This window comes from Leptonychotes weddellii, chromosome 1 (genome assembly GCF_054177405.1).
Source record: "Leptonychotes weddellii isolate Sample4059 chromosome 1, ASM5417740v2, whole genome shotgun sequence".
Taxonomy (NCBI): Eukaryota; Metazoa; Chordata; class Mammalia; order Carnivora; family Phocidae; genus Leptonychotes; species Leptonychotes weddellii.
This window is the reverse complement of record NC_138369.1, coordinates 170,622,282-170,647,816: the sequence shown is the minus strand read 5'-3', so window position 1 is coordinate 170,647,816 and position 25,535 is coordinate 170,622,282. Positions and strand designations below refer to the sequence as shown.

The 25,535-nt window shown below is 37.7% G+C and overlaps 1 protein-coding gene across 3 annotated transcripts; it reads right to left on the bottom strand.

The window, feature by feature from the left end:
• Nucleotides 1-1,209: 1,209 nt before the first annotated feature.
• On the bottom strand, nt 1,210-24,692 carry LOC102728371 (chondrolectin). Of its 3 annotated transcripts, none has more exons than XM_081798938.1 (6): nt 24,604-24,692; nt 12,080-12,389; nt 11,614-11,771; nt 7,567-7,653; nt 5,678-5,780; nt 1,210-2,635 (listed from the first exon to the last, which is right to left on the bottom strand). In XM_081798938.1, exons 2-6 carry the CDS (start codon nt 12,343-12,345, stop codon nt 2,551-2,553), a joined length of 699 nt encoding a protein of 232 aa, XP_081655064.1. In that variant the 5' UTR covers nt 12,346-12,389; nt 24,604-24,692; the 3' UTR covers nt 1,210-2,550. The 3 variants fall into 3 exon arrangements, with proteins under 3 accessions (XP_081655064.1, XP_081655062.1, XP_081655058.1); XM_081798936.1 differs by lacking the exon at nt 24,604-24,692 and adding an exon at nt 22,528-23,025; XM_081798932.1 differs by lacking the exon at nt 24,604-24,692 and adding an exon at nt 3,913-3,991.
• Between the last annotated feature and the right edge of the window lie 843 nt (nt 24,693-25,535).

Below are 25,535 nucleotides of genomic sequence, written 5' to 3'. Positions count from 1 at the left end.
TTGATTTATTTGGGAAGAAAAAATTCACACACACACACACACACACACACAATTGCTTGGGTCTATACGGTCCAAAGTAACAAAAGAAAGAGTAGGTTTAAAGGAGTGTAGACTGGCTCTATGGAAGAAACACAATTTGGGCTACATTTGAAAGGAATAATTATGATTGATGTATTGAAGAGGCATTGGGGTCACTGTGTAGGTAGGGGTTCAGGGAAGTTCAGAGATTGAGGATAATAGATAATCATGTGTTGCTGTACCAAAAGTCTCTCTCTCTGGGGAACAGAAAAAGGGAAAACAATGTCATATAAGAAAACTGTGGCCAGATAATTGGGCACTACAAATTTGGTGAACAACTGTGGTATTTATTCTCAGGACAAAAATCAGGAATCCCCGAACACACTACTCCTTTTAAGACCTTTCCAATGACTTGATCTTAGAAGCAGTTAGAAAGGATGGAGAAACAGGGGTAGAGTTGATTTGTTTGATTTTACTACCTGGATATTGTTCCACAATTCACCTGCATTTCAATACACATATTATTAGAACTATGTTCTGAAAATACAAACACAACAGATACACCAGGTACCATGTACTCCTTCTCATTTTTCAGAGGTCAGCTAAAAGTTTAAGAAACCCTAAGGACAGTCTCACCGTCACTGTCTAATAAGAGGGAAGTTGACTGAATGGGCCTGGATCAAGACAACAGGCAAAACCACAGCCCTCCCCCATCGCCTGGCCTCTCCCGCCATGCAGCTGTTGTGGTAGTCGTGGGGGCACAGACGACGGGGAAAGCACTGTCTCCCTTCCCTCAAGTCCTGACCGAAGGAAGGAACGCACGGTGGGAGCTTGGAGGGAAGAGGTAGATCCCAGTAGAGAAAGGGAGTGCTAAATGTGGCCAGATCGGAGCTTAGAATGCAGCTGTCTGTTCTTTCCCTCAGTCTCTAAGCCACTGAAAGGGTGCCAATGCCCGCTCATTTCTATTTGTCTCTAAGTTTTGCCAACCAACTTCGGTTGTGAATTGCCTTAATGAAAGCTCTTTCTTTTCCAACTTAAATGGTTTACCAGGGAAAAGTTGAGGTTTAAAATGCTCCATAACCCCAACTTCCATTCCTACCCTACCTCAACAGTCATCTGTCTTCCTCTTCATGTACGGCCGCAAACATATCTATATTTCATTCACTTAAAAGATTTAGACAATACCCATGGTCATTCTTCAGAAACAAGAACTTTTTATTTAGTTAAAAGGAACACAGGGACATTTGAAGACCAGATAGTTACAAGTCTCTTGAGAAGGAGCCACAAGCGTTGAAGAAACTAGAGAAGATAAGACAAGAGGAGCCGCAGTTCACTCTCTCAGGCAAATCCTCAACACGAACACATGATCACTGATGCCCTCCAGCCCATGTTCACAGTAATACACGGTTTCTCTCCTTGGTGAAATATCCTTATGCTGTGCCTACCTCCACACTGATGGTGACCATGCACCTGGTCCCAACCGTGAGACCACTTTACCGGCTGATAGTGGCTGAACAGAGCTAGGGGAGAACCTTAGGCCTCCTCTGCAGCCATCTGCTTCTGGTGTTAATCCCTGCCCCCAAACAACCATCTTTGTTTTGTGGGCAAGGGAGGGACTAAATTGATTCCAGAATCCTCAGAGAGCTACTTGTGGTTATATAGGCAACATGTGAAGACATATGATTTACATTGTGTATGCCGCTTTTGTTTTGTTCTAGACTGAGTGTAATATTGTTGATACAGCTATTAACAAAGTTATTATTACAAAATCTGTTGAATTTTAAACTAAAAATAACTGTAAGGCACATGTCTTGCACAATTGAAATTAGACAATTCTTGCCTCTAAGTAAAATATTTGAGTAAATTTACACCACGGTTAATGAAAAAGCTTCTTATTTCTGAAGAGATTTCCTAAACATTGTCTGACCCCAGAGCAGAGAAACTGAAAGAAGATGAACCATTTCTATAAAAGAAACTTCTTCTATGGTAATAGACCTACATGTGTGTGGATTCAGTTGAAAACAGTGATACATTTCTTTAATCAAAACAACATGTATTGAAAAATGAAACACCATAAAAATAAATACTAGAACAGCCCATTTTTATCAAACACTTATGTAAAGGTAAAATACTTTTGCACACTGTAAATTTTAGTACAATTTACATTACATTAACTAGATTATAACTTATGAAAAGTGACAGAAACAAAAATAACTGCTTCCAACACATACACTTCTCTGATGTGTTGACAGCAATTTTATCAGCATGGTCCATTCCATTTACTTGAAGTTTGGGTGCATCCTTTAGCGAAATAAGCATGTCTCACTCCATTATTAGCACAGCGTATTTTGTAAATGAAATAATAGACATATAAAATTATTTTAATATTTGCCTCAAGGGGGAGCTTACAGTTCATCTTGCAGATCCTTTGAGATTTCAAGCCATTCCAAGCTAATGTTCTGATGCCATTCCTGATGCAGATCCAGGATTAGAAAATCTTATTTTCTGTTCTGGAGCCAAGGCAGTGAATTATTATACCTCCATGCCACTTTCTTTTCTGGTGCTTTTTGAAATCCACAGTGTGGACTGGGTTGGGCTAGTTTTTGTTCTTCCTTTACTGAAAAACATAAGAAGACGTAAGTTCAACGTCTGAGACTTTTTATTGAAATAGGCATGTTTTGGTCCAAATGGAGATATTTCAGACCCCTATTATAAAAGGGTCTTTCTTCTCTCACCAGCATATCTACAAAAAATTCTAGATTATTCCAGTATGTGAAGATGGTGAAAAAATGATGAAAAAATTTAATTGATCTCTGTTTGACCCTTCTTAGTTTAGAATTCAAACACATTCAAACACACACACGCAAATGTGTCTGACATAATACCAAAAAGTTTCATTATAATCACCCATAAATCTTCATTTTATTTGATCAGTGATTTTTGAAATTTTGCTTTTTGGATATTCTTCCATTCACATATGCTGTATTTGTTGCTAAATCATCAAAATGGTGCTTTTGTCTTAAGTGTAAGGACCTTCCTAATCCCCCCTCCCCTCGATTTTCCTGATCCCTGAAAGTTTGGTTTTCCTTCAGTCTCTTCAACCAATGTAGTTCAAGGTAGATTCAGGCCTTGATGACTTAGTTCCTTGAGATCTGAGACTGAACTTCCCTCTTGTCAGATACAGAATCCAAGCCCACACTTCCAGCCCCTCGTATAGGGCTGGCTGTCTTCTCACTCTCTTTCCATAAAATGGCCACTTCTCAGGCTCCTGCGTAAATGCCTCTTCCTGAGTTTATCTCCACAAATCGTCCTCTACCAGGCTACTCATCAAGATCTAGATTCCTGGGTCTCATTTCCTGAGAATGAACCCTCACCTGGATCACTTAACCACTTCTAGTTCCTGGACCCTGGGTCCTGCACTTCCTGCCTCCCACAGACAGTCCCCTCATGGGGATCTGCCCCACACCCCACAGGTAGCCCATTCCATCTACTCTCAGTTTACCAGAAGTGGCAGAACTCCTTCCAAGACAGGAAAGAACTCTTCCTAACAAGCCTGAGCAATACAATTCTATAATATTACTTAACTGACTTCAATTTAACTGTGGATTTCTTACTAATAAAATGTTATGCCTAAATTATATGTTTTGGAGATTTGCTTCCAAAAAAGTAAGACCAACACATCTTTATCTACGAAGTCATCTAACATGAATGAAAAATAAATCAAGTAAAGTTTAACAAGAAATTTTTTCTAATGGTAGATAAAAGGTGGTTAAGTTATTAATGTAACTTAAATTTTTGTGTAGCATTAGTATTTCATTTAAGAGTTACTACCAGTTAAGGAAACAAGTTATTATTTTGAACATGACATGGAATGATATAAATCATTATGTGTACCAGATTGGAATTTAAACTTTCTGCAAGGCACTCAGATGATAATGGAGTTGAGTCTTTGGTGAAGTTTCTCCTTGCTTTCCTGGAAGAAAGGAAAAGGGGATGATCTAAGAACGAATGAATTAAGCACTACAGCTAATTCCGGCATCTGGGGGTACTCAGTTTTGGTTTATTTTCTCACTCTGAGATTTTCAAACAAGTGAAAACTCCTCAGATCTTCAAAGGTATAAAAACCTGGAAGACTTTCATATGAATAGAATCTCCACAATACTACACTATTTGGAAGAAGAAAAACAAACTTTAGAGAAACCTCAGTTACTGGAACTTTAGCAATTTTTATTTTAGAAATGACAATGTCTGCATAATATTTTTTAAATTGCTTTTTCAAGACGATTTGTTATTTACAGCTCTTCCTTAACAATTTGCTGGATTAAGGGGAGATTTATATCACATCCTCTCTCTACTTCTCTGGTTTTCAAAATGACTAATCATCTTTCCATCTATAGTCTCAGGAATTAAGGGAAGAAACGAGATATTTACTATCATCTTTTTTCTGTACAAAATATTACAAATAACTTTTAACTGTGTTTCCCAGATATACTGGAAAACCCAGAGGACACAAAATGTAGTATTAATTCACCAGGCTTTACTTATCATTATTCAAAATGTCTTATTTAAACAACCACTTCGTGTCCTTTAAACAATTTATGTAAATCATTTAGAGTTTACATCTATTTAAAGGTTTTTTTTTCCCCCTGGGGCTTTTTTTACTTAGTGGATCTTTATGGTTTATTTCAGAAACAGATGAAGATGAACTCAAATCAAAAGAGAAATATGACTTCATTTGCAGGTCCTTCCCTGATGAAGTCACTCAGTTTTTGTTTAAAATACTAAGAAAGGTCCCTGTTCAGGAACCAAAAAATAAAATAACATAACATAACATAACATAAAATAAAATAAAATAAAATAAAATAAAATAAAATAAAATACTGACAAAGATGGCTGGTTTATTCTAGCAAATATGCTCTCATTTAAACCCAACATCTTTTCCTTTTTCTTTTAATACATATTTGTATTTCATATATTAATTTTTTAATTGATAAATTGACACACATGAAAAAATTTCACCTTTAACTCAAGGATATGGTTAAATAGATATAAAAGAATACCCCCAAGAATCTTGCTATTAAGATATATCATTTTGAAGGAAGCTGACTACTAAAAGTGACCTATTTTTACCATTGTACTTTATTTCCTATACTCAGAGATCCTTTGGAAATAAACAACAACCTATGGCTTAAAATTTTGAAAAGGTATTACAGAGTGTACCCAAGAATCAAGTCTTGCAAACAACTTGGGGTCAGGATTGGAAGGTTTAGCATTAATGCTTATACGTAGTAAGAGATAGTAAGGTAGAGTTGCGTATGAGTCAGCTTACAAGGATTCAAATTTCAGATCCACCACACACTCTAGCTATGAGACCCAAGGCAAAATGGGTAACCCGTCTAGGCCACCATCTTCTCAACTGAAAAATATAGACAAAAGAGTACCTACTTCGTATGATTTGTGAATATTACATGAGATAATTCATGAATCCTATAATCAAGGCCTATCTTATTAGACTGTATATAGTGGATTTGTATGGACAGATATGAAAATCAGAACTTTCTTAAGGCAAATTAAAAATATAATTGTATACTTTTTAAACGAGTTCTGGAAAACCTATATAAAACTTTTCAAGTTGTCTCTACATACCTGAATTACTTACCTTTTATGCAGCATCTGGAAACAGCAGGTTCCAAAAGCGACCAGTATCAATAAAAGCAGTGGGATTGTTGGTATAACAACATAAATTAGATTGGGAATTATGCCTAAAAAAGCAGAACAGTCTTAGTATAAAAAGATGGCTGAGGCAGAATTCTAACACTAAAATTATATAAATATTTTCCAAAACTTTAAAGTCAAATAGAATTATAAATAAATGAATTCTGAGAAAGTTTCTTCCCCAAATATTGAATAATCTAATGAAATAATATATTTGTTTGATAAAAATTAAAAACAAAAACTTACTTCACTGGTTGCCATGCTCCAATTCAATGTCCATATTTCTAAAACTATTATTAAATCTGCAATTTAGATAGGGGCTAGTTTTCATGACATATTAATAATCTTAGCTATCTCACTTCATTAATCCTTCTCAGTTATTACTTTGAGAAACAAGCACTGATTATTAAAATAATTGTTGATTTATTGGTTATATAATTATCCTAGCCAATAAGGTCAATTCCATGGTGATATGCAAGACTCTCTGGGATTAAATCAAAATATTAAATATTAGTAAATATTAACTAATGATACAGTCATAACTCAGAGATGCAAGATTCCAGAACCATAAAGACTTGATCTTAATTAAATTCTAAAATGAATCATTTTTTAATCCTGTTCCATCACACTTGATAACGTTAGGTATTCTTGGTAAAATAAAAAACTGCCGCACTTAAGCCCCATACAGATTAAAATCACCTTATTAAACATTTTTTCAAGGTCATAAGAGGGAAAATATTCCTCATGTAATTATTTACTAGCATTTTTAATTAGATTTAGATGTTCTGACTGGTTTTAAAATCAGGCACCTGAAAAGTAAAAAGCACTAAGGTTTAATATCATGTCCATATAAGAAAAGCAAATTGAAAACTATGCATTTCTCTAGGAAATCAGAAGCTGTCAGCATTACCAATCTAGACAATTCTAGTCAAAGTGGACCAGACTTAGATCAAACTATCCATTTAACTGTACATCCTGTCCTTTGTTAACAAAAGATATATTAACTGAGGTCTAGTGATGGGGTATTTGGGGGGTAACTTGCTATGCTTTCACCTAATTTTGAGCCCCCGATACATGACTTCAAGGATTTTAAGGATTCAAGGAAATATTTTCATTCCTTTTCCAAATACCATCATGATCCCTTATATATAATAGTCAAGAAGAAGAGAAAGTATTTCCTACTCTTCCATGGATTTTGGATCACCTGCGGAAAGACCCTGAGACTTTGGGTCTTTGGCTCAATCTTCACAAAGTAACTAGGATAAATCAAGATTTCTGCCTGGTGGTCACAGGACCATGCCAAAAGAGCACCCAACTAATGCTAAGAGCAGCTTCTGATTGGGATTTACAATTCCAATCAGGGAATGTGCAATTTGCACTGGGATTCCATTGTTTTCTTTGGCAGAGGGTGCTGTGCTAGGGACAGCTGGGTTGAAGGATACAAATCAGGCTTTTTCTTTTATACCCACTCCCACATCAGCCATTCCTTAAACATTTACCAGCACAACACTGTTGGTAAGCCACTGAATGTGCCAATTTACATCATAATGCCTATGTGTTATGCGGAAGGTTCTAGGGAATCCAGGTTTTCAGGTGGATTACTTAGTTTATTACTAGATATGTCTACTTGAAGTGAAAAATTAGGAAGGAAACAAAGTAGATTCTTCTGTTCAAAAACTAGCTTAGCATTATTAGTTCAAAAGTAAATTTCCATAGGCCAAATTCAGTGCACCATATCATCGAGCAACATGAAAAGTTAGGGCCAGCATGAAGCAGAGTTTAAAATTACAGATTCTGCTCTTGATAGAGGGGTTAAAAACGTGAATTCATTACCTGCTTCAGTAACAACCACATTTTGATGGGTGTCTCCTGGTTGATTTGTAAAATAAGTCTTTTCTACAGGAGAAGTTGGGTTAATCTCTGTAAATAATAGGTACAGGCATCATACATAATGACAAAAAAGAGAAATAGAAATGTAGATGAAAATAAAACTTTATAATAAAACGATGTGAACACCAGAGTTTTGATTTCTGAATAATTTACAGATAAAAATTATATCTTGAATTTATATTTACATGAAATTGTTCAACTGTGAAGTCATCATTTAATTATCTTTGAATAAAGCATCCACTTGGTGAATCTATTTTTTATTTTTGTTTTTTTTCACTTGGTGAAACTTTACAACTCGGATCTCCTTGGTGAACCCTTGCAACCCCAAAACTGCATTTAGTCATCAGTGGTGTGTCTATACTGATGACAGCTTGGTACCAGCAATAAGGACCAAACAGGTAGAAAGCAAGGCAAAGAGAAGCAGGAATTAGGAGTATCACAATGTGAGACACTAAGTGCAATTCAAAGACAAGCATAGATGACTTCTTCATTAATATCAGTATAATATTTAGGTTTCTCCTTGCAGTAATAATCATCAGATGACTACACATGGATTGCATTTGGAATGGATGATTCAAGTAACAACGTTCTAAAGCCCGTTTCTGTCCTAGAAAAACAATGCCATACTTAAATGTGCTTTCCAGTAGTGTCTATTTCTTTAAAAAAAAATAATAAAAAATTAAGGCTTGCAAGTCCTTTCTTTCCTTGGTTTTATGAGACAAGATCTCTTCAATGGTTATACAATTTAAAAATGTCAAAATTTCTTACCATGATCTGGTATTGCTGTGCTGCCTATTTTTTCCCCTAGGGCACTATTTGGTAAATTAATAGTTCACTGAAAGTAAATTGAATCAATAAGAAAAAAACTTGTAGGGTGCCTGGGTGGCTCAGTTGTTAAGCGTCTGCCTTCGGCTCAGGTCATGATCCCAGGGTCCTGGGATTCGAGTCCCGCATCGGGCTCCCTGCTCGGCAGGAGGCCTGCTTCTCCCTCTCCCACTCCCCCTGCTTGTGTTCCTGCTCTTGCTATCTCTCTCTCTGTCAAATAAATAAATAAAAATCTTTAAAAAAAAAAAGAAAAAAACTTGTAACTTGTCTTCATTTTTTTCAAAAATATAATTCTCTGTTTATGTTTGTCAATTGATGGAAGAGAAAAAAACACATGCAGATTTTACATTAGTTTAGCATGTTAAATCATTTTTAATACTATGTTGGCTGCTCTAATATGGCCACATAGTCTTTCTTTACTGGAGCTCTATCATAGGCTATCCTGTAATAATATTTATTATTCTTCTAAACATATTTCACCCTAACACTTCAATAGCCTCCTGTTGGTTTTAGATACAGTCCTACCCTACACTCATTTTTCTACAGAACTTAGGCACTCTATGCTGGTTGCTGCACAAATATGACAGATATTATGTAATTTATCAACATAGAATTGGTTGTTTTAAAACAATAATCTTAATAATCTTTAAATTGATGTAATTTCTGATTAACAACATTTTTTTAAAGATTTATTTATTTATTTATTTGAGAGAGAGCACATGAGAGGGGGGAGGGTCAGAGGGAGAAGCAGACTCCCCGCCGAGCAGGGAGCCCGATGTGGGACTCGATCCAGGGACTCCAGGATCATGACCTGAGCCGAAGGCAGTCGCTTAACCAACTGAGCCACCCAGGCGCCCCTGATTAACAACATTTTAGAAACTTAACCCATATACACTATTTTTAATGTCTAAGAACAAGAGCGCATAATGCAATTTTAATAAGTACAAAAATGAGATTCAGAAGTATCCCCATAAAAATGTCTTAGGATAACACTGATAGACACAAAGAATAGATAAGTGACTCACGGGGCAATAACCAAAAATGGAGAAGAGAGTGAGAAAACCAATTAGTGAGTTATTCAGTTTCTTCATAACTATGTTAATTGTTTACCACTTCAGATATCATTACTCATATTATTAGATGGTATGTAGGGGGCAGAAAGAGGAGACTAAGTTCAAACCACACAGCACTTCTGGTAGTTGGAGAATAAAGTTCAAAATAATTGGTGTTCTAATTCACAAATTTTAATAAATCCCATTGCTTACTCCTCCAACCCCCTCACCACCAAAAACTAATTCTCGACTAAAAGAGCACTGACTAAATAAGCAAGAAATTTAATCAAACCAGCATCCTCCATAAATAAAACACTAAGCTCAAGGAAGGTTAACAGATAGAAAATAAATATTTAAATTAAAATAAAGAAATAAATATTTAGAATATTTAGAATATCAGAGTAAAGAAAAAATAAAATAAATATTTAAATTAAAATAAAGACTAAAAATTCTAACTACATTAATAAGATCATAAATGTAGCTATATATTTATAACTATAAAACTGTACATGTGCATCAAAAACAAAAAATACATAAAGGAATCTTATTCACAATGTATAGATTATTTGAAGATTTAGGCAAAATATAGAAGATAAAGAAAAAATAATTCTTTATCTTAAATGCTCTTCCATGAATAATATGAACCCAGATTACCTACACAAAATAAGTAAAGAAGATTCTGCGCTTGACAGTGTCCTGAATAATTTGGTAAGTAGGAATTCAAAATAAAAATAAAATAAACAAATGTATGAAGGGCCAAATAGTTTACCTAAAAGCACAAAGAAAGGAGAAAGAAATATTAAGAATACTCTATAACATACTTTGTTTCATTCAATAGTTTCAAGTACATAGTATCACCGATTGAAAATATCAGAGGATTTCAACTTTATATTTTTCCAAGAAAAAAATAAAGACAAAGAACATAAGTGCCTAACAGATTTGGCTTTGCAAAGGCTTCTAAGAGGGTGATGATGGATTTAGGGCTTTAAAGAATAAACTCACCGGGGATACAGAAAGCTGGCTAATATACTGAAGAGCAGGATAAATATAAGAGAAGGGTAAATCTAATCCAAATAATCCCTTGTGCTTTAAGGTCTTATAAGAAAGGAATCATGTAATTTCAAGAGAATAATGGAAATAGCAGTACTTGATTATAATTGCCTTCCATGAACACATTATGAGGTCAAGTAGATAGCCCCTCAGAAGACTTAAAATGACATTTCCCAACACTGAGGAGGAGACAAACATCAAAAAAAACTCTCAAAGCCTAAGTGTCCAGTTTGACTTTATTAGGTGATTAAAAAAATTAGTTTACATAATTTTGATTAGTCTCTACTTTTGGTCAAATATTAATTTAGTGGAACTGTCCTCTTCAAAGTGATTCAAATTTACTATGTCCACAGGAAACCCCACCCGTGTAGCTCAGGTCAATGCAATCTTCCCACGTTGCACATGGCAAGAAATTGGAGATTTCAAACAAAAGCTATCTAAGGGGGCAGATTCCAAAGAATGACAAAAAAGGAAGACCATGGCAAATGCCCCTACTTTTTTTCCACTGTGGCTCAGTGAGCTAGCATCAGTCTGACTTCCATTGAGGAGCACATGTGAAGCAGCAATGCCTACAAATGAGAAGCTAATGTTCCAGGAGGAAGTCGCTTTGTTCCCTTAAATGCATCGGATAATCATCCAATGATCTGTCGCTCACATGTGTAAATCTCTAGGTGCTTTGGTGACTTATACCTACTTCACACACGTTACACTAAATATTTAAAATATTTTAAAATAGATATTTATTCTTTGTAAAAATCTGTTTACAAAAACACAATTTGACCTTAACGTTAGACATGTTATTTTCTCTTAAAGACACGTCTCCAGATTGGTTCTAGTTACCCCCTTCCGCTTAACTGATTGGGCAGTTTGCTCTATAACATAAAGTATATTTCAAGACACCGAGCACTATGACAAGCTGCAAATAAAGTCCAGGTTTCACAGCAGAGAAACACAGAGAAAAACAAAGAGCCATAGGCAGCGAAGCCTAAATAGAAATAGTGAAGATCAAAACTATTAGCAAATATGCACAAAATCTGCTATACCTATTTATGGTATTTCCTACCTGGTTCGTACTTGCAGATGTAATTGTGCTTCATGTTGCACCTGTCATCGTTCCACTGGTAAAGGTAGGGACCCCCAAGGCCTGGGTTGGCTGTTGGTTGATGATACATCACAACACACTTTTCACTTCCGCAGGAAGGTTCATCGGTATACCAGTTTCTGTAAACAGAGCAACAGGAACACCTCCAAGTGATTTCACCCATTCTATTCTTTTTGTTTTGCTTTTTGTTTCAAGGTTTTATTTAAATTACAGCTAGTGAACATAGAGTGTAAAACCAGTTTCAGGAGTAGAATTTAGTGATTCATCCCTACCATATAACACCCAGTGCTCATGACAAGTGCCCTCCTTATTCCCCATCACCCACTTGGCCTCTTCAATTCTGACATCCTCTACAGGTGAACAGAAATCTCCCTTCTCCATTTTGAGCACCCCAGAGAACATCCAAGTCTGCAGGATCCCTACTCACCGGTACTGGGAACCGCTTCCATCAGACCACTGGTAGAGATCTGGGCAAGCACCAGATGTTTGCCCCTCTCCGTTTCGCCAAAGCCCTATCCAGAAATCACCATCAGAAATCCCCGTTCCTGGTTTTGTCAGGTTTTGCAACATGCTTTCTATTAGCTTCTGTTCTGCTTCATTCTCCAGGCTGAGAAGGGCTCCCCCCTCGCTCTCACAAGCCAGGCGTGCCTCCTGGAAGCTCACTCGGCTGGACAGTTCATGGAAGTAGGCCATTTTGTAGCAGGGATGCTTGAGGTCAGCGAAACACACCTTTTGGCCTGAAAAAAAGATGCTATGCATTGATTATCTGAACCATATTCATAACGCTACTATGAATTAAGATTAAAGAACCAGGACGCCTGGGTGGCTCAGTCGTTAAGCATCTGCCTTCGGCTCAGGTCATGATCCCAGGGTCCTGGGATCGAGCCCCACATCAGGCTCCCTGCTCCTTGGGAAGCCTGCTTCTCCCTCTCCCACTACCCCTGCTTGTGTTCCCTCTCTAGCTGTGTCTCTCTCTGTCAAATAAATAAATAAAAATCTTTAAAAAAAAAAAAAGATTAAAGAACCAATCAATACAGGATATACTCTCCCAAGACTGATTCTTCCATTGAATCATTTTCTAAGGCTTATTTTTTAAATTATTACTTTCAATTTATAAAAGCAAATTGATTCCCTAGTAAACTTGTAATACAAACTTTGAAACACCGTACTTCAAGAAAATTTTTGTTAAGGGAACTCATGATTCTTCTGGCTTAGATACAAACTAATTACCACAGCAAATGAAAGTAGCTAGAGAAATTTCAGGTATATAGAGCAAAGAGAGCTAAAAGGTCAAAATTATGAAAGAAAAATAATTCATAAAATAATTTAATTTTTAAAAACAAGTAAAGTTAAAAAAAAGCAATGCATAGAGGGTATCATGAAAAAGATATAAGATGGCAAATTTAAGGTGTAGATATTCGCTTTTATTGTATATACATGGAAGCAAATACATTAAAATTGGAAGTTAATAAAGGCCAGAATGAAGGTAATTCTAGTAATAACTTGTTAATAAAATACGGCATTAGAAGTGACAGGATAGATTTCTAGAGTACTCTAGAGTAATCTTTGAAAAAATTCTCATTGCCAATTCTCTGAATATTTTCTGGTTTTATAGGACATGCTGTGTGTGAGCTCCAGTTGTTCAGCCAATGACTTCTCTGTTTTTACACAGACATCTCAAATGAGTTATAAACTCCAAATAAGGGATGCCTAGGTAAAGGCTCAGTTGGTTAAGCGTCTGCCTTCGGCTCAGGTCATGATCCCAGGGTCCTGGGATCAAGTCCCACATCAAGCTCCTTGCCCAATGGGGAGTCTGCTTCTCCCTCTGCATGCCACTCCCCCTGCTTGTGCTCTCTCTCTCTCTCTGACAAATAAATAAATAAACTCCAAATAAAATTTCCCAAATTTGAACTTAAGATTTTATCTATTTGAGAGAGAGAGAGAGAATGGGAGAAAGTGAGTGCACATGAATGGCGGGGGGGTGGGAGGTAAGCGGGGGGTAGAGGGGGAGGGGAAAGAATCTCAAGCAGACTTCAAAACCTATGTGTGGGGGTCATGCTGGATCTCACAACCCTGAGATCACAACCCCAACAGAAACAAGAGTTGGATGTTCAACCGACTGAGCCACCCAGGCACCCCTGAACTTAGAGAATCAAATACTTAAACAAATAAACAAAAAAGAAATGCATTTTAAATGTGAAACAAACAAATACATAAGATAATGAAAGGAGCTATTAAAATCTCATCAATTGCTAATTGTTGTTAATCTCTGATAACTTGGATAGAGATCAGGGTAAACTGAAATTTGGCCAAACTTGTCTTTCAAAGACAGTTAAATCATTAGCTAAAAACAAATTAGGTGACATATATGAGGACAAATAATTTTTCAGCTTTAGAGTCTCCATTTATGTATTAAATGAAGCCATATTAAATAAAATGACTTCTTTAAATTTAACCTAAAAAATGCCCTATAAACTAGTTGAAATTATTTCTTTTATGAGTCTGAAAGTGGTAACACTGCATTTCTTTTCAACTTTCCCTAAATTAGGAGCACCTGTGTGGTTCAGTCAGGTGAGCATCTGACTCTTGATTTACTTCCGCCCCCTTATACCACCAGACAAGTATGCCAAATCATAGAGACAAGCTCCAGAACACCATCCTGTTTTGTTTTGTTTTTCATTAGTTTCTTTGGTTCACTTCTGATCTCTGCTGTCAACTTCAAAAACTGCCATGCATCCCTCTCTGTCACTGTTTCTTATTCCCAACCTGCTGCCCACAGCCTCTATTACTGTCTTCGCCTTTTTCCGATTTCAGTTTAGATTTGGCCTCAGAAAACAGACTACCAAGTATTTCATGTAAAATTAAGTCAAATTACTTCATGCTAAGAAATTAAGGCAGAGCTCTACTGCTTTCTTAAGATTTGTCTGCATGAACATTATTCTTGTTGGGACTGAAGGTTTTTTCAGCAGGTATTTTGTAGCTGATGGAGAAAATTTGTCAGTAGTGGAGGAAGGGGAGTGTTATTGTACTTAAACACTGGCTAAAAAATACAGCATTCAAGCTTTGTACTCTTAATTACAGTACATCACACTGAGTCAACATCAGTATCACATCCATTCTCCCCCAGAATCAGCAATTAATGACCTATGATGACACTCAGAGTCAGAGGGCGCCAAAATCAGGAGGCCATTAACCTCACCACAGTGTTTGAGTGATAGGCATTCAATATCGTGGCTCAAGCTGAGAACAGCCATCTAATAAAATAGTTGCAGCCATGCAAGCAAGCCAGCCAGTTGTCCTCTCTGTCTCATTAACTGTGATCTGGACCCAGGAGCAACACACTGAATAATATGAACAAATTAACGGACTGCCCCAACTAATTGTTAATGAAAAATAAAACGTTAGTATGAATGACCACAGGAAAATGGAATTAAAGAGACTTCAAGAGGACAAATCAGTCTGAAATAAATCATCCTTGAGAGATAATCATGGAAGTCCCAGTGGCTGATTCTAATACAATTATTTATTTTAATTTCTCCTAATTTATTATTAGATTTTGTGATGACTTCATTGTTTAAAATGGTTGTTCCTGATAATATTCTAAAAATGCCATTAAGCCCAGTGAGTTCTGTGCCTGCATTTTTAAAGCAAGCTATTTCCATTTTCTTCTTCTACAGCCTTTACATATTTCTAAGTCTCAAAATATATCTCAACTGCATTCCCTTGAGTCTTCAACTTGCTCAATTTTTCACTCCAAGAACTCTCAGACTTGGATTTGACTCCAGCACTTCTGAAATATTAAACTTGTCCAACAAGATTGTTTTGCAAGATGTCAAAAGGGAGCCAAATTCTTTTAAAAATTAGCCAGAAACTTGAATGAGTAAAAATTATTTATGTACCAAGGCCAGCACTCATTCACAGGGTGCCTACGTATGACTTAGATGCGAAAAGTCTCTGCTCATTCTCTTTGATGAGTTAAAAAATAAACACAACACAGATTTCTTTATGGTGAGGATACTGAATTGATGACAGGAATTAACTCATTTATAAAATTAAGATAGCATTTTGAATGAAATACTTAAGAGAACTTTAGTGTAATGTGGACATTCCTAACACCGCTATGTGAGTCTACAGAGAAATAATACTAATAAGAGAAAAACCTAAGGCAGGGATTCTATTTAAAGTAATTACTAATAGTGGGTGAGTCCTAGATACTAGCTAGCTGCCCGTGGCACTGTGACAGGCATTCCCTCTTGGCTGTGATGATGGAGTGGTCCAGGGTCATGGGTGAGGGGGTAGAGACCGGGGCGTCTGCAAAGCAGAGAGACTGTCAGAGAATCAGAATAGTGGCCAAATACCACCAGAACAGGTAGATATTCACTCCAATGATATTTGCTGAATATCAGCTGTGTCCTCAGATTTTGACTGAAAAGTCACTAGCGGTTCAGATCTAGCAAGGCTGTTTTCCGAAAATTAGAGATACGTGGCCCAGTTTTTATTACCATTCATATATAATCAGTTAAAGCTGACGCTGTGGATTTCTTGACATCCACTTCTGTTTCACTACCAGCTACCGCCTTATTCTGCAAACGTGGTCCAAGCCGTAGCAAAATCAAGCAAAAGGAGCTGCTGAACGCTCACCACCATTTCAGCTGATCGCATTTGGCCGAAATGGCAGGGGAACTCCAACAGCTGGGAAACAAATGTTGCCCTAATCCCAGAAAAGTTCCATTAATACAGATCTGGAAGCCACTTTTCCCACTTCTGTAAAGGCTAATCTTCCTAGAGAACCATTATGATTACCTCTCTTCTCATTCTGTGAGATCACATGGGGAATTTCTTTTTCTCTGATCTTTAAATGTTTCATTCAGATAAAATCTTCCATTGACTATTTTGAACAATAGGAATTCGAATCTTCCACTACTACATCTACTTCATCTACTCTTCTACCAACCATAAAATATTTAGATGAATATTCAGATAACCATGTAACAGTGTTTATTACACTAAAGCAACCTTGGTACTAACAATTTATTTAATGTCACCTAGGACTTCCACCTCGGATTCTACACCTATTAAATTTATACACAGACGTATACAGAACTACATACATACACATGCACTTTTATTTAGAGATAATTCTCAGTACTGCCTACTAAAATAAACATTCCTATCACTGTCACTGCTAAGATTCTGCTATTGTACTATTTCCATGAATAGATGGTTTTGTCTTTTGTCTTAGTCATGAAAATTTAGTCCTTTAGAGCTAAATATTGGCAGTAAATACTTTTGGCATTGATATAAAAGTGGGGCCAAACTCACAAAGTTATGGCAGTTTACTTTTTTCTTCCTGAATAGAAAGGATCTACGATTCAGTTTTATTTTGCTTATATTTATTAACTTTCTGACAGTTGAGTCCTCTGTTAGTAAAGTAATAAGATTTTCCTTATACCTTACAGTATAATCATATATTATCAATATTGAATATTGAATTTATATCATGATTTTCAAATAAAAGCACAGAAAATATTTTATGAATTTCTATGGTTCAATCATGATCTACTTTTAGTTACAAAAAGAAAAAAAAAAGTTGTACAAAAGAGAATCTACATGATAAGTCTTCCCCAAACCTGACTGACTGAACTTTGGACATTTTACCGAATCCCACAAAATAATTTGTTTCTCATAATTCTTTCTTACTCTCTCCCAAATCACATTGCTAAATAGGCTGATCCAACATTATATGCTATGACATGATCTCTGATAGCAATGCCAACACTTTTGAACTAAAAAGAAATGCTTTCAAGCAGTGTTCTCCTTACAGTGTTCAGTAGTCCACCAACTTCTTAAGAATGATTTTTAATAAAAAAAAATTTTTGTTATAATAAACTTTCATTTTTGTAGCAGAGATTTTATAGTGCAATTAAATGCATAATGCACTAGTATGAGCGTGCTGGAATCTATTTTCTTGCATTGATAAACAAACTCAAAACTGTAGTCCTGGGTCATTTTGTGGATGATGGGGGCAGCTGGGAGTCCTACCTCTCCCCGCTGGGAAATACCACAAGCTTTGAGAAGGGAATGGAACTCATTTTTTTTAAATTTGCATATTTAAAATTGGGATCTAAATAACAAATGGTAAACCAAGTGACTGTGTGACTCAAAAGTTAAAGCATTCAATCAAAAAGAACTGGCTTTGAATCCCAGAGCTATAATGAACTGTGGGTACGCTTGGGAACATTACTTAAACTTTCCTGGTTTTCTCAGCTAAAAAAGAGCTTTCTCACCCAAAAAGGAGTTTTAAAGAAGTACTGATAAGAATAATAGCCAGACATCTATGAATAGTTTAGCATGGAGATTCTCACTGCTAACACAATCCACACCTTTGGGTAAATTGGGAAAAGATGTTCTCTCCTGGTGATATAGGCTATTCAGCTAGAAAAAGTTGTGTTTCCTCTAGGTGGTCTCAGTTCCAGGCACAGGGCCTGCACACTGAGCTCCCTCTCAGCTTCTTGGCACCAACTCTCTGTGCATGACCCAGTCTGCACAAATCTGTTCAAACCCCTTCACCCTCCAACAGCCCTGTGCTGTAGGTCAGATCATGTAGCTCCCATCCTATTTTAAAAAGTTAGATAGTTTGCCAGTTTCACACAGCTTATAAATCAGGGTTTAGAAGCAGGCAGTCTCTCTGGCCCCACAGTCCATGCCTTTACCCAGATGTCTATGCTGCCTCCATAGACAAATGTAAAATTTTTGTAAAGCGAAATATTTCATGAAATAAAGAGATTGATGAATATATACATTATTCATGTTTTCTAGCTTATAAGTATTAGCATTGATCTGTTATTGATTAACACCGCTGATATGTGCAAGGGCTTGTGTATTGAGAGTTTGTTTTTCTAAGCAGATTGTGGATTTTCTTTTACTGAACATTTAGACACAGGATTAATATTGCAACATCTATCTCAGATTCTCAAACCATATCTAGTCTTAAGTATTTTTTTCATCTAGCCCTTTCATTTTCTAAATAAAGCAAAGCCCAAATGAATTTTTCCCAATTACCAGGAGTGCAACTGGAGTCAAGTTGTCAGGCCTGTTATATTACCAGTAATGTTACAAGAGTGAAAGAAACAATCTCGCCTGCCAATTGTGTACAATGATCCACCTGTATGCCAAGTGCCCAGCACAGAAATCTGTTATAAAAAGTAAAAATTGTTAGTGAGAACATCAGCTGGATTTCCACTCTGGACTCCTTAACACAATACCACCTCTTTTTTTTAACATTAATGTAATAGATATTGCCAGCCTCAGGAAAAAGAGTTCTAAAAACAAAACTATAAAATGATGAAAAATAGCAGTTAAGGAGTAATGGCTATGATAGATGTGTAATTTATTAAATGACTAGTAATAAGATTAATTTGTTCCTTTCCTGCCCAAGAGATACTTAAGGTAATTGCATCTTTGAAAATCGCACTGTCATCACTTTATGCTTTTGATGATGTCATGGAACAGTACCACAGGATGGGATATGCTCAGCAGATTTTTTTCTATCTCCCTTGCTATTACAATAACCTATAGGCTACTGGTCACCACACATGGATTTGCATAATTTTGTGGCATCTGCACAAACAAAAGAAATGTGTCTAAATCTCCCAGTCTCCTAAATAAAATGCAGGCCAATTGGAATGAGTTCAAATTAATACATATTAAAGATTTCTGCAGATATTTGGAGGGACCATGAAATACACTTAATGCCCTTTTGCTGGGTAACAGGTTGTGAATCACTGCTGTGTACACTAAAAAGAAAAAGCAAGACTAAAAAGCATAACACACTCACGTTACTTCAAAACACTTCAAACGTTTGAAAATACCCACATGCTCTTCAGACCTTAGAAACCTGAATTTTGAACACTCTTTTTTTTTATGATTTATTTATTTATTTAAGAGAGGGAATGGGGGGCGGGGAGAGCAGAGGGAGAGAATCTCAAGCAGGCTCCACGCCCAGCATGCAGTCTGGCGTGGGGTTTGATCCCATGACCCTGAGAAACCTGAGCTGAAACCAAGTTGGAGGCCTAACCAACTGAGCCACCCAGGCGCCCCTGAACACTTCTTTTTCATATATACCAGTCAAGTCACAGAATTAAATGATTGTACTCCCCACAAATATTCTCTACATATCTGTGTTCAGCAACAAATCGGTACAAATCTAAAATCCTAAAAGTACTTCCAACTTTGACTCATAAATTCATTAAGTACTCTTTCATTAAATACTCTAATTCATTAAATTACTCTCATGGTTATATATTTTATTACATATTCATGCATCAAAATAAGCATGACCACTAACCTATAAAAATACTTTCCTATTACTGCTAGATGCTATTCACTCTTATGGGGCAGATTATGATGATGAAGTTTGAAAGTTTATTTCTTGTTAAAATATTTTTATTTCATTTATAAATAATGCTATCAGCTTTTAAAACAGTGAGGTATTTAAAAGTATTGGAAAGTATCTTATTTAATATTTTAAAGTACTAAAATGAAGAAAATTTCTATAAAGGATTATTTTGTGAGTTCCTGTCTATTTTCTGGGGAAAGTAATTATTCTGGTACACTACACAGAAATTACAAATAGCTGTACTGATATTTAACAAAAACAGAAAATGCATTCCATATGTTATAAGTATGTTCCTAATAACAGCCCCAAAGAGCTTGTTTCATTTGACAGACACTCGAGTAGAATTTTGGTCCCCAGTGGCAGGTAAAAGTTGATGCACCACTCAGAATTTAACACTGGATCAGGCAGACATTAGACCTACTACTTCCAACATGTCATGTTTTAGACTGTCTGTACTCATACTATTGTGGCTAAAATATATTTTTTTAAATTGTCTTCAAAGGATAAAGTCACAAACTTATAACGGTCCAATTTTAATGTGAATTTTTATGGCCAAAGGCAATTAAATTATTCATAAAAAAACATAACTAAGTAATTGTTTTGATATCAAGTAAACATCATCATTTATGCTAAATCAAATAGATCATGTTCAATTAATTAGAAATTTTCCAGATGTCACCTACAAGATGCCTATAAATACTTCACAGGAAAACACAACAAAAGGTTTGCAACAATTTATGCAATAATGGAACACAAAATAAACTTTTCATCAAAATATTTTAAGTTCTGTTTTTACTTTATATATTTTTTCTTCTCCCTTGCAAAGTTTATGGCATACAAACAAGAATATACCAAAAGGATACTATTTAAGGCAATGAAATGTTTCTGTGTGTTTAAAACACACCATATGCTAAAAGCCTGATCTCTGCTGGTCATTCATTTGTAAGAGTAATTCTCATAGACACAAAGACAGTCAAATATGCAATTTACACATTCAAATCTATATAGTGAACTTTTTCTTCAAAGCTAAATTAGGGGGAAAGAGATCTAATGTATGGCTCCTGTAACATCCTTACTTGGTACTGTAAAGTTTTCATTTTATCAATATAAAGAGCCTGATTTTCTCTCCCTGCCTCCCAAATGTAAGCAGCATGCATGTCCAAATAACAGTTCACAGTGTATTTAATTCCAGTATCTCCAGAGGGCCAAAAAAGTCAGCAGTGAGTGATTGATAACTAGACACTGAAGAATTATATTCTTAAGATGTAGAAGATCACATATTGCTGAGGGGGAGATCAGCAACAATTAAGTTTAATATGCCAGTTTCTAAAGGTCTGGCTTCACTACCGATTAAGTTGATGTCATCTGTCATCTACCCCTACCTTTAGTGACACCTGTTATACAGATGAACAGAATGTGAAAAGGATTTTGTGCTTTTTACATTAAAAAAAAAAAAGCCCACACTTAAAACACATTCCCACATACATTCAACAAATATTTATTGCAACACTTTAATTAGCATTGCAAGAAATTACAATAGGGATAGTTATGCTCAATTTGCATGTAAGGCACTATTCATTCTTCCTAAGTTTTTGAGAATCTTCCTGTTGTTGTTTTTTTTTAAGAGACGTCCCAAAAAGTAAGGAGGGTGAATGCGATATAAATTGCTCAACAATAGAACAGTGAAAGTCGAAGAAAAAGAAAAATCAGAACGAATGCTTGGAAGCTTGCCAATTCTGATCCATTTCCCTTGCACTGACTCGACCCACCTAATTGGGCGCCCACTGTGTGCACGAACCTGTTTTCATTACCATGTACACCCCAGGCCAACTCGACCGGTCTTCCTTTTCTGAAAAGTCCCCAACTTGGAATAAGGTGTGCAAAGGAAAGGTGTCTACACACAATGACCAGTAAGTCCCCTCTTCTTTTGTCAGCACTCCCTGAGAACAAAGGCTGCATACATGCCCAGGAGACTGTGAGCGACCCACAGCCAGCAGGTCTGGCCTCGGAAACCATCCAAGTGAACACAGTGCAGGGACTGAAGTCAAGCCAGGCCAACAGGGGGTGGCATTTCTGCGGTTCTTAATGGCTTTGGGTTTCCTCTGCCCACTCCATGGTACCCCACCCCTTTTGCAGGTGCCAAGCCCTGCCCTGTGGCCAACTCTTACAAAGAAAGTGAAAATTACTCTTGGAAAACGCTGTAACAGAGCTCGCTTCGCAGCTACTGAACCAGGCACTTCCAAAAAATTTAAACTTTTCTCTGCGCTTGTTTTTGGGGGGCGGGGAAGAAAGCAAACCGCCATCTATTCCCCTTCCCCGCCATGCCCCCGGCTCCTCCCAGCCCTCTACCCCGCACAGGTTTCCCACCTCCGGGAGAGCCTTGACCCCAGAACAGGCGGCCCCGCACCGCCCTCGTCCGCGCACCCCGCGGTGCCCTCTCCTGGCTCCTCCGCTCGGCGGGCAGCCCCCTGACTCACCGCTGACCACCCGGCGGCAGAAAACTCCGTGGCCACAGAGCAGCGCGGCGCCCAGCAGCAGTGAGACCACGCGGCTCATCGCGGCGCGGCCACAGCAGCAGGTGTGCGTGGAGAAAAGAAGACCTCTGCCCGCCGCGCAGTCGGAGCTCTAACCTCTGAGCCTCCCTGCCTCCCCGCCTCCCCGCAGGACCCTACTCCCGCCCGAGCCCAGCTGGCCGGCCCCCTGCACTCATCGTCTTTGGCCGGGCCTGGAGCCGGGCGCGCCCTTGCAGCGCGCGGGTGTGCTGCGCTAGAGCGCACAACCGGGCTGGTGCGCGCTGAAGGAGAGGAAACAGAAGTTAGAGGGCCCCGTGTCTGCCCGGGGGGTGAAGCAGGAGCCCCGGATTGGACCCCACCCGACCCCTTTGTTCCTCTCCCGGGCCTCTGGCTAGCGAGGGGCTGAGCGCGTGTGCCTAGTCCCGGCTCTCACGGCGGTGGCAGCAACAACAGCAGCTCTGCGCTGGAGGCGCGCTCTTATATACCGCATCCCGAGGTTCCGGCCCCTCGCTGGCGGTAATTTTTAACTACTTCATCTCTCCCGCTATGCGGAGCGTCCTGGCCCCTCCCCTGAAAACTGGAGCCGCTCTGAAGAGAGTGCAGTCAGCAGCCCCACCTCCTCCCCTCCGCTTCTCCTGGCCCCTTCTCCTTTGGCTAACAGACCCGATACTCACTTGTGTAAAATGTGACAGCTTTGCTATTAAACTCTGGCAAAAGTTAGATCCATTTGGTTTTCTCAAAGATTAATGTCCACGGGGATGCCAAGTTGTGGGGCCTTTCTCTTTTTGTGCTAAATTGCTTGATCATATGTATTGCTAGATGCAGGGCACTAGCCACTATTCAAGATGGATTGGCGAAGTGGGAGCCAAAATCTGCTCAGTGAATTATATGATGTGGCAGGTTTTTCCCCACCTAGGTTCTGCAAATAGATTACTTCCAAGCAGGTTGTTTGACTAAATTGCCACAGGAGCAAATTGAAGAGAATATTTGAAGCACGGTTTTCCCAACGGATTTCAATCTCAGAATGCAGCTCCGGAGAAAACCATCAATACAAATATTCTGAATACTTGGGAATTTCCTGGATGTAATTGTATGTATGTCTTTGCAATCATCTATGTGTGATCTGTAGTTTCTATTAGAAATAAAGCATCCTAAAACCTACAAAGACAATTTTCCATAACTTGACTTGGTTTTTATTATATCAGTCCCTCCAAAGGTGTTAGAGTTTAATCTGGAGTATTGGAAAGAAGTTCATAAGAGTTTCATCTGGTCCCTGATAGGAACCCTGAGGACATACTTATAATGAGTTTCAATAGAATTGGTATTTTCCCATTGTGATGCTTTAAATGCACCAGGATTTGTTAAATAAAATCCTTTGATTTTAATGAGCGGTACATTTTCCTATAACACCTCCCTGTCTTTGGTTTTTACAAGCCACAAGTATACTCTGAACATTTACTGGACTGTTTTCTTGGAAAAAAAAGAAGGTAAATCCTGCTACAGGAAGAACAAGTCTTGCAGAATAAGAATTCTAGCACTTAGAAAGACCTGAAGGATTATGAAGTCCAGCCTACTTAGGGAAGTAGAATTCCACAATAACTATAATGATGTCTACCACTTTATTTTTCCTTCTATTACCATTAAATTACTAATTTATTGCAGGGCCAGGGGCAGTTAATCTCATAGAGGGTCTGTACCTGTGAGATTCACCACTAGCTATGTGTCCTAAAGAAACAGTCACTGTTCGGCTTTTGAATGGAAGGGGAAAATATAAATCCTCAAAGCAATGAAGGTATCTATAGCTCAGCCCTAAAAACCATGTCCAAGTCACTGGGTGTGGCTGTGGTCAGAGTGTTGCTCCAGGGGTTCACAGTCCAGTGTGGAGAAAGAAATGTAATAGTGACTACACGTATAAATGTTATAGTCGAAGTCAGCATGCAGTGTCATAGTTAGCATAGAGGAATGAGGAATTACATATTTTTGTAGGAATTCTCTAGCCTTTGTCCAGGTTGAGGATGATGATCCTCAATGGCTGATTACCTGAGTGCTCCAAATGCCTGCAGAATCCGGATTCTTAATGGGAGTTCCTTTCTCTTTCCGTGCCATCCTCTTCTCAGATATACATGGGCCCATAGCTGTCATGAAAAGTTCCATCTTTGGGAAGGAATACCAGTGGATTACAATCTAAGCACTGGGTGTAATTTCCTGCTTATTAGTACACCCCAATATCCCAAATGGCTCAGATACCTAAAAAGCCAGCCAATCCTTGAAGCCACTATTGGCAAAGGGGAGCTCATTAATTTTTTTAAGAAATGACTTTGTTTTTCCCTGCAAGCATGTATAAGGTATCATAAAAGACAAGTGACTCTCTTATAGAAAACATATTTCCGTTCCAGAGATTTAAGAACTGCTTTCAAATCAATCAGGAGATAAGAGTTCCCTCAAGGGCAACCAAGAGAACTGAGGGTTATATGAGGAATGTTTGCACATGTATAGAGTTTGGCCTCCAGATTCCCCAAAAACAAGGTGGGATAAGACCACATGACTGGCAATCAGGAGAGAGGGCTGTTGCAAGTTAAGATTCTCTGCCCAATAAAAAAAAAACAATCAAATAAGAACTTCAAACTGATTAAGCTAAAAAGCTCAACCCTGACTCAACAAGCTAAAATGTAGCTCTTCTCTACCTAAAATAGAAAGGTAATCTCAGTAAGAGTGGTCCCAAAGAAATCTCAGGCATGATTCAACCACTGAGTCTCCAGAGGCTCTGAAACATCAATTAAGCCACAATATTTGGAATCCAAAGTTTTGAAAAGTGACATCAGGCCCCTTAATAGTGCACTATGGAATCTGTCTGTCCCAAATATACAACTTACTCCTTCACTGTCTCTATTCCCTTGCAAATGTCTGCAGTCCCCCGTAAGCACCTGTTTCTTATGTCCATTAATAAGCCTCAAGGACAGACAGTCTGAATT

Excerpts from the sequence above, each read along its gene's own strand:
- LOC102728371 (XM_081798936.1), bottom strand. The coding sequence starts at position 22,606 with ATGAGCCGCGTGGTCTCACTGCTGCTGGGCGCCGCGCTGCTCTGTGGC. Across the intron at positions 12,390-22,527 it reads CTGCCGCCGGGTGGTCAGCG|GCCAAAAGGTGTGTTTCGCT; the intron begins GTGAGTCAGGGG and ends TCTTTTTTTCAG. Across the intron at positions 5,781-7,566 it reads TGTGGTTGTTACTGAAGCAG|GCATAATTCCCAATCTAATT; the intron begins GTAATGAATTCA and ends CTGCTTTTTTAG.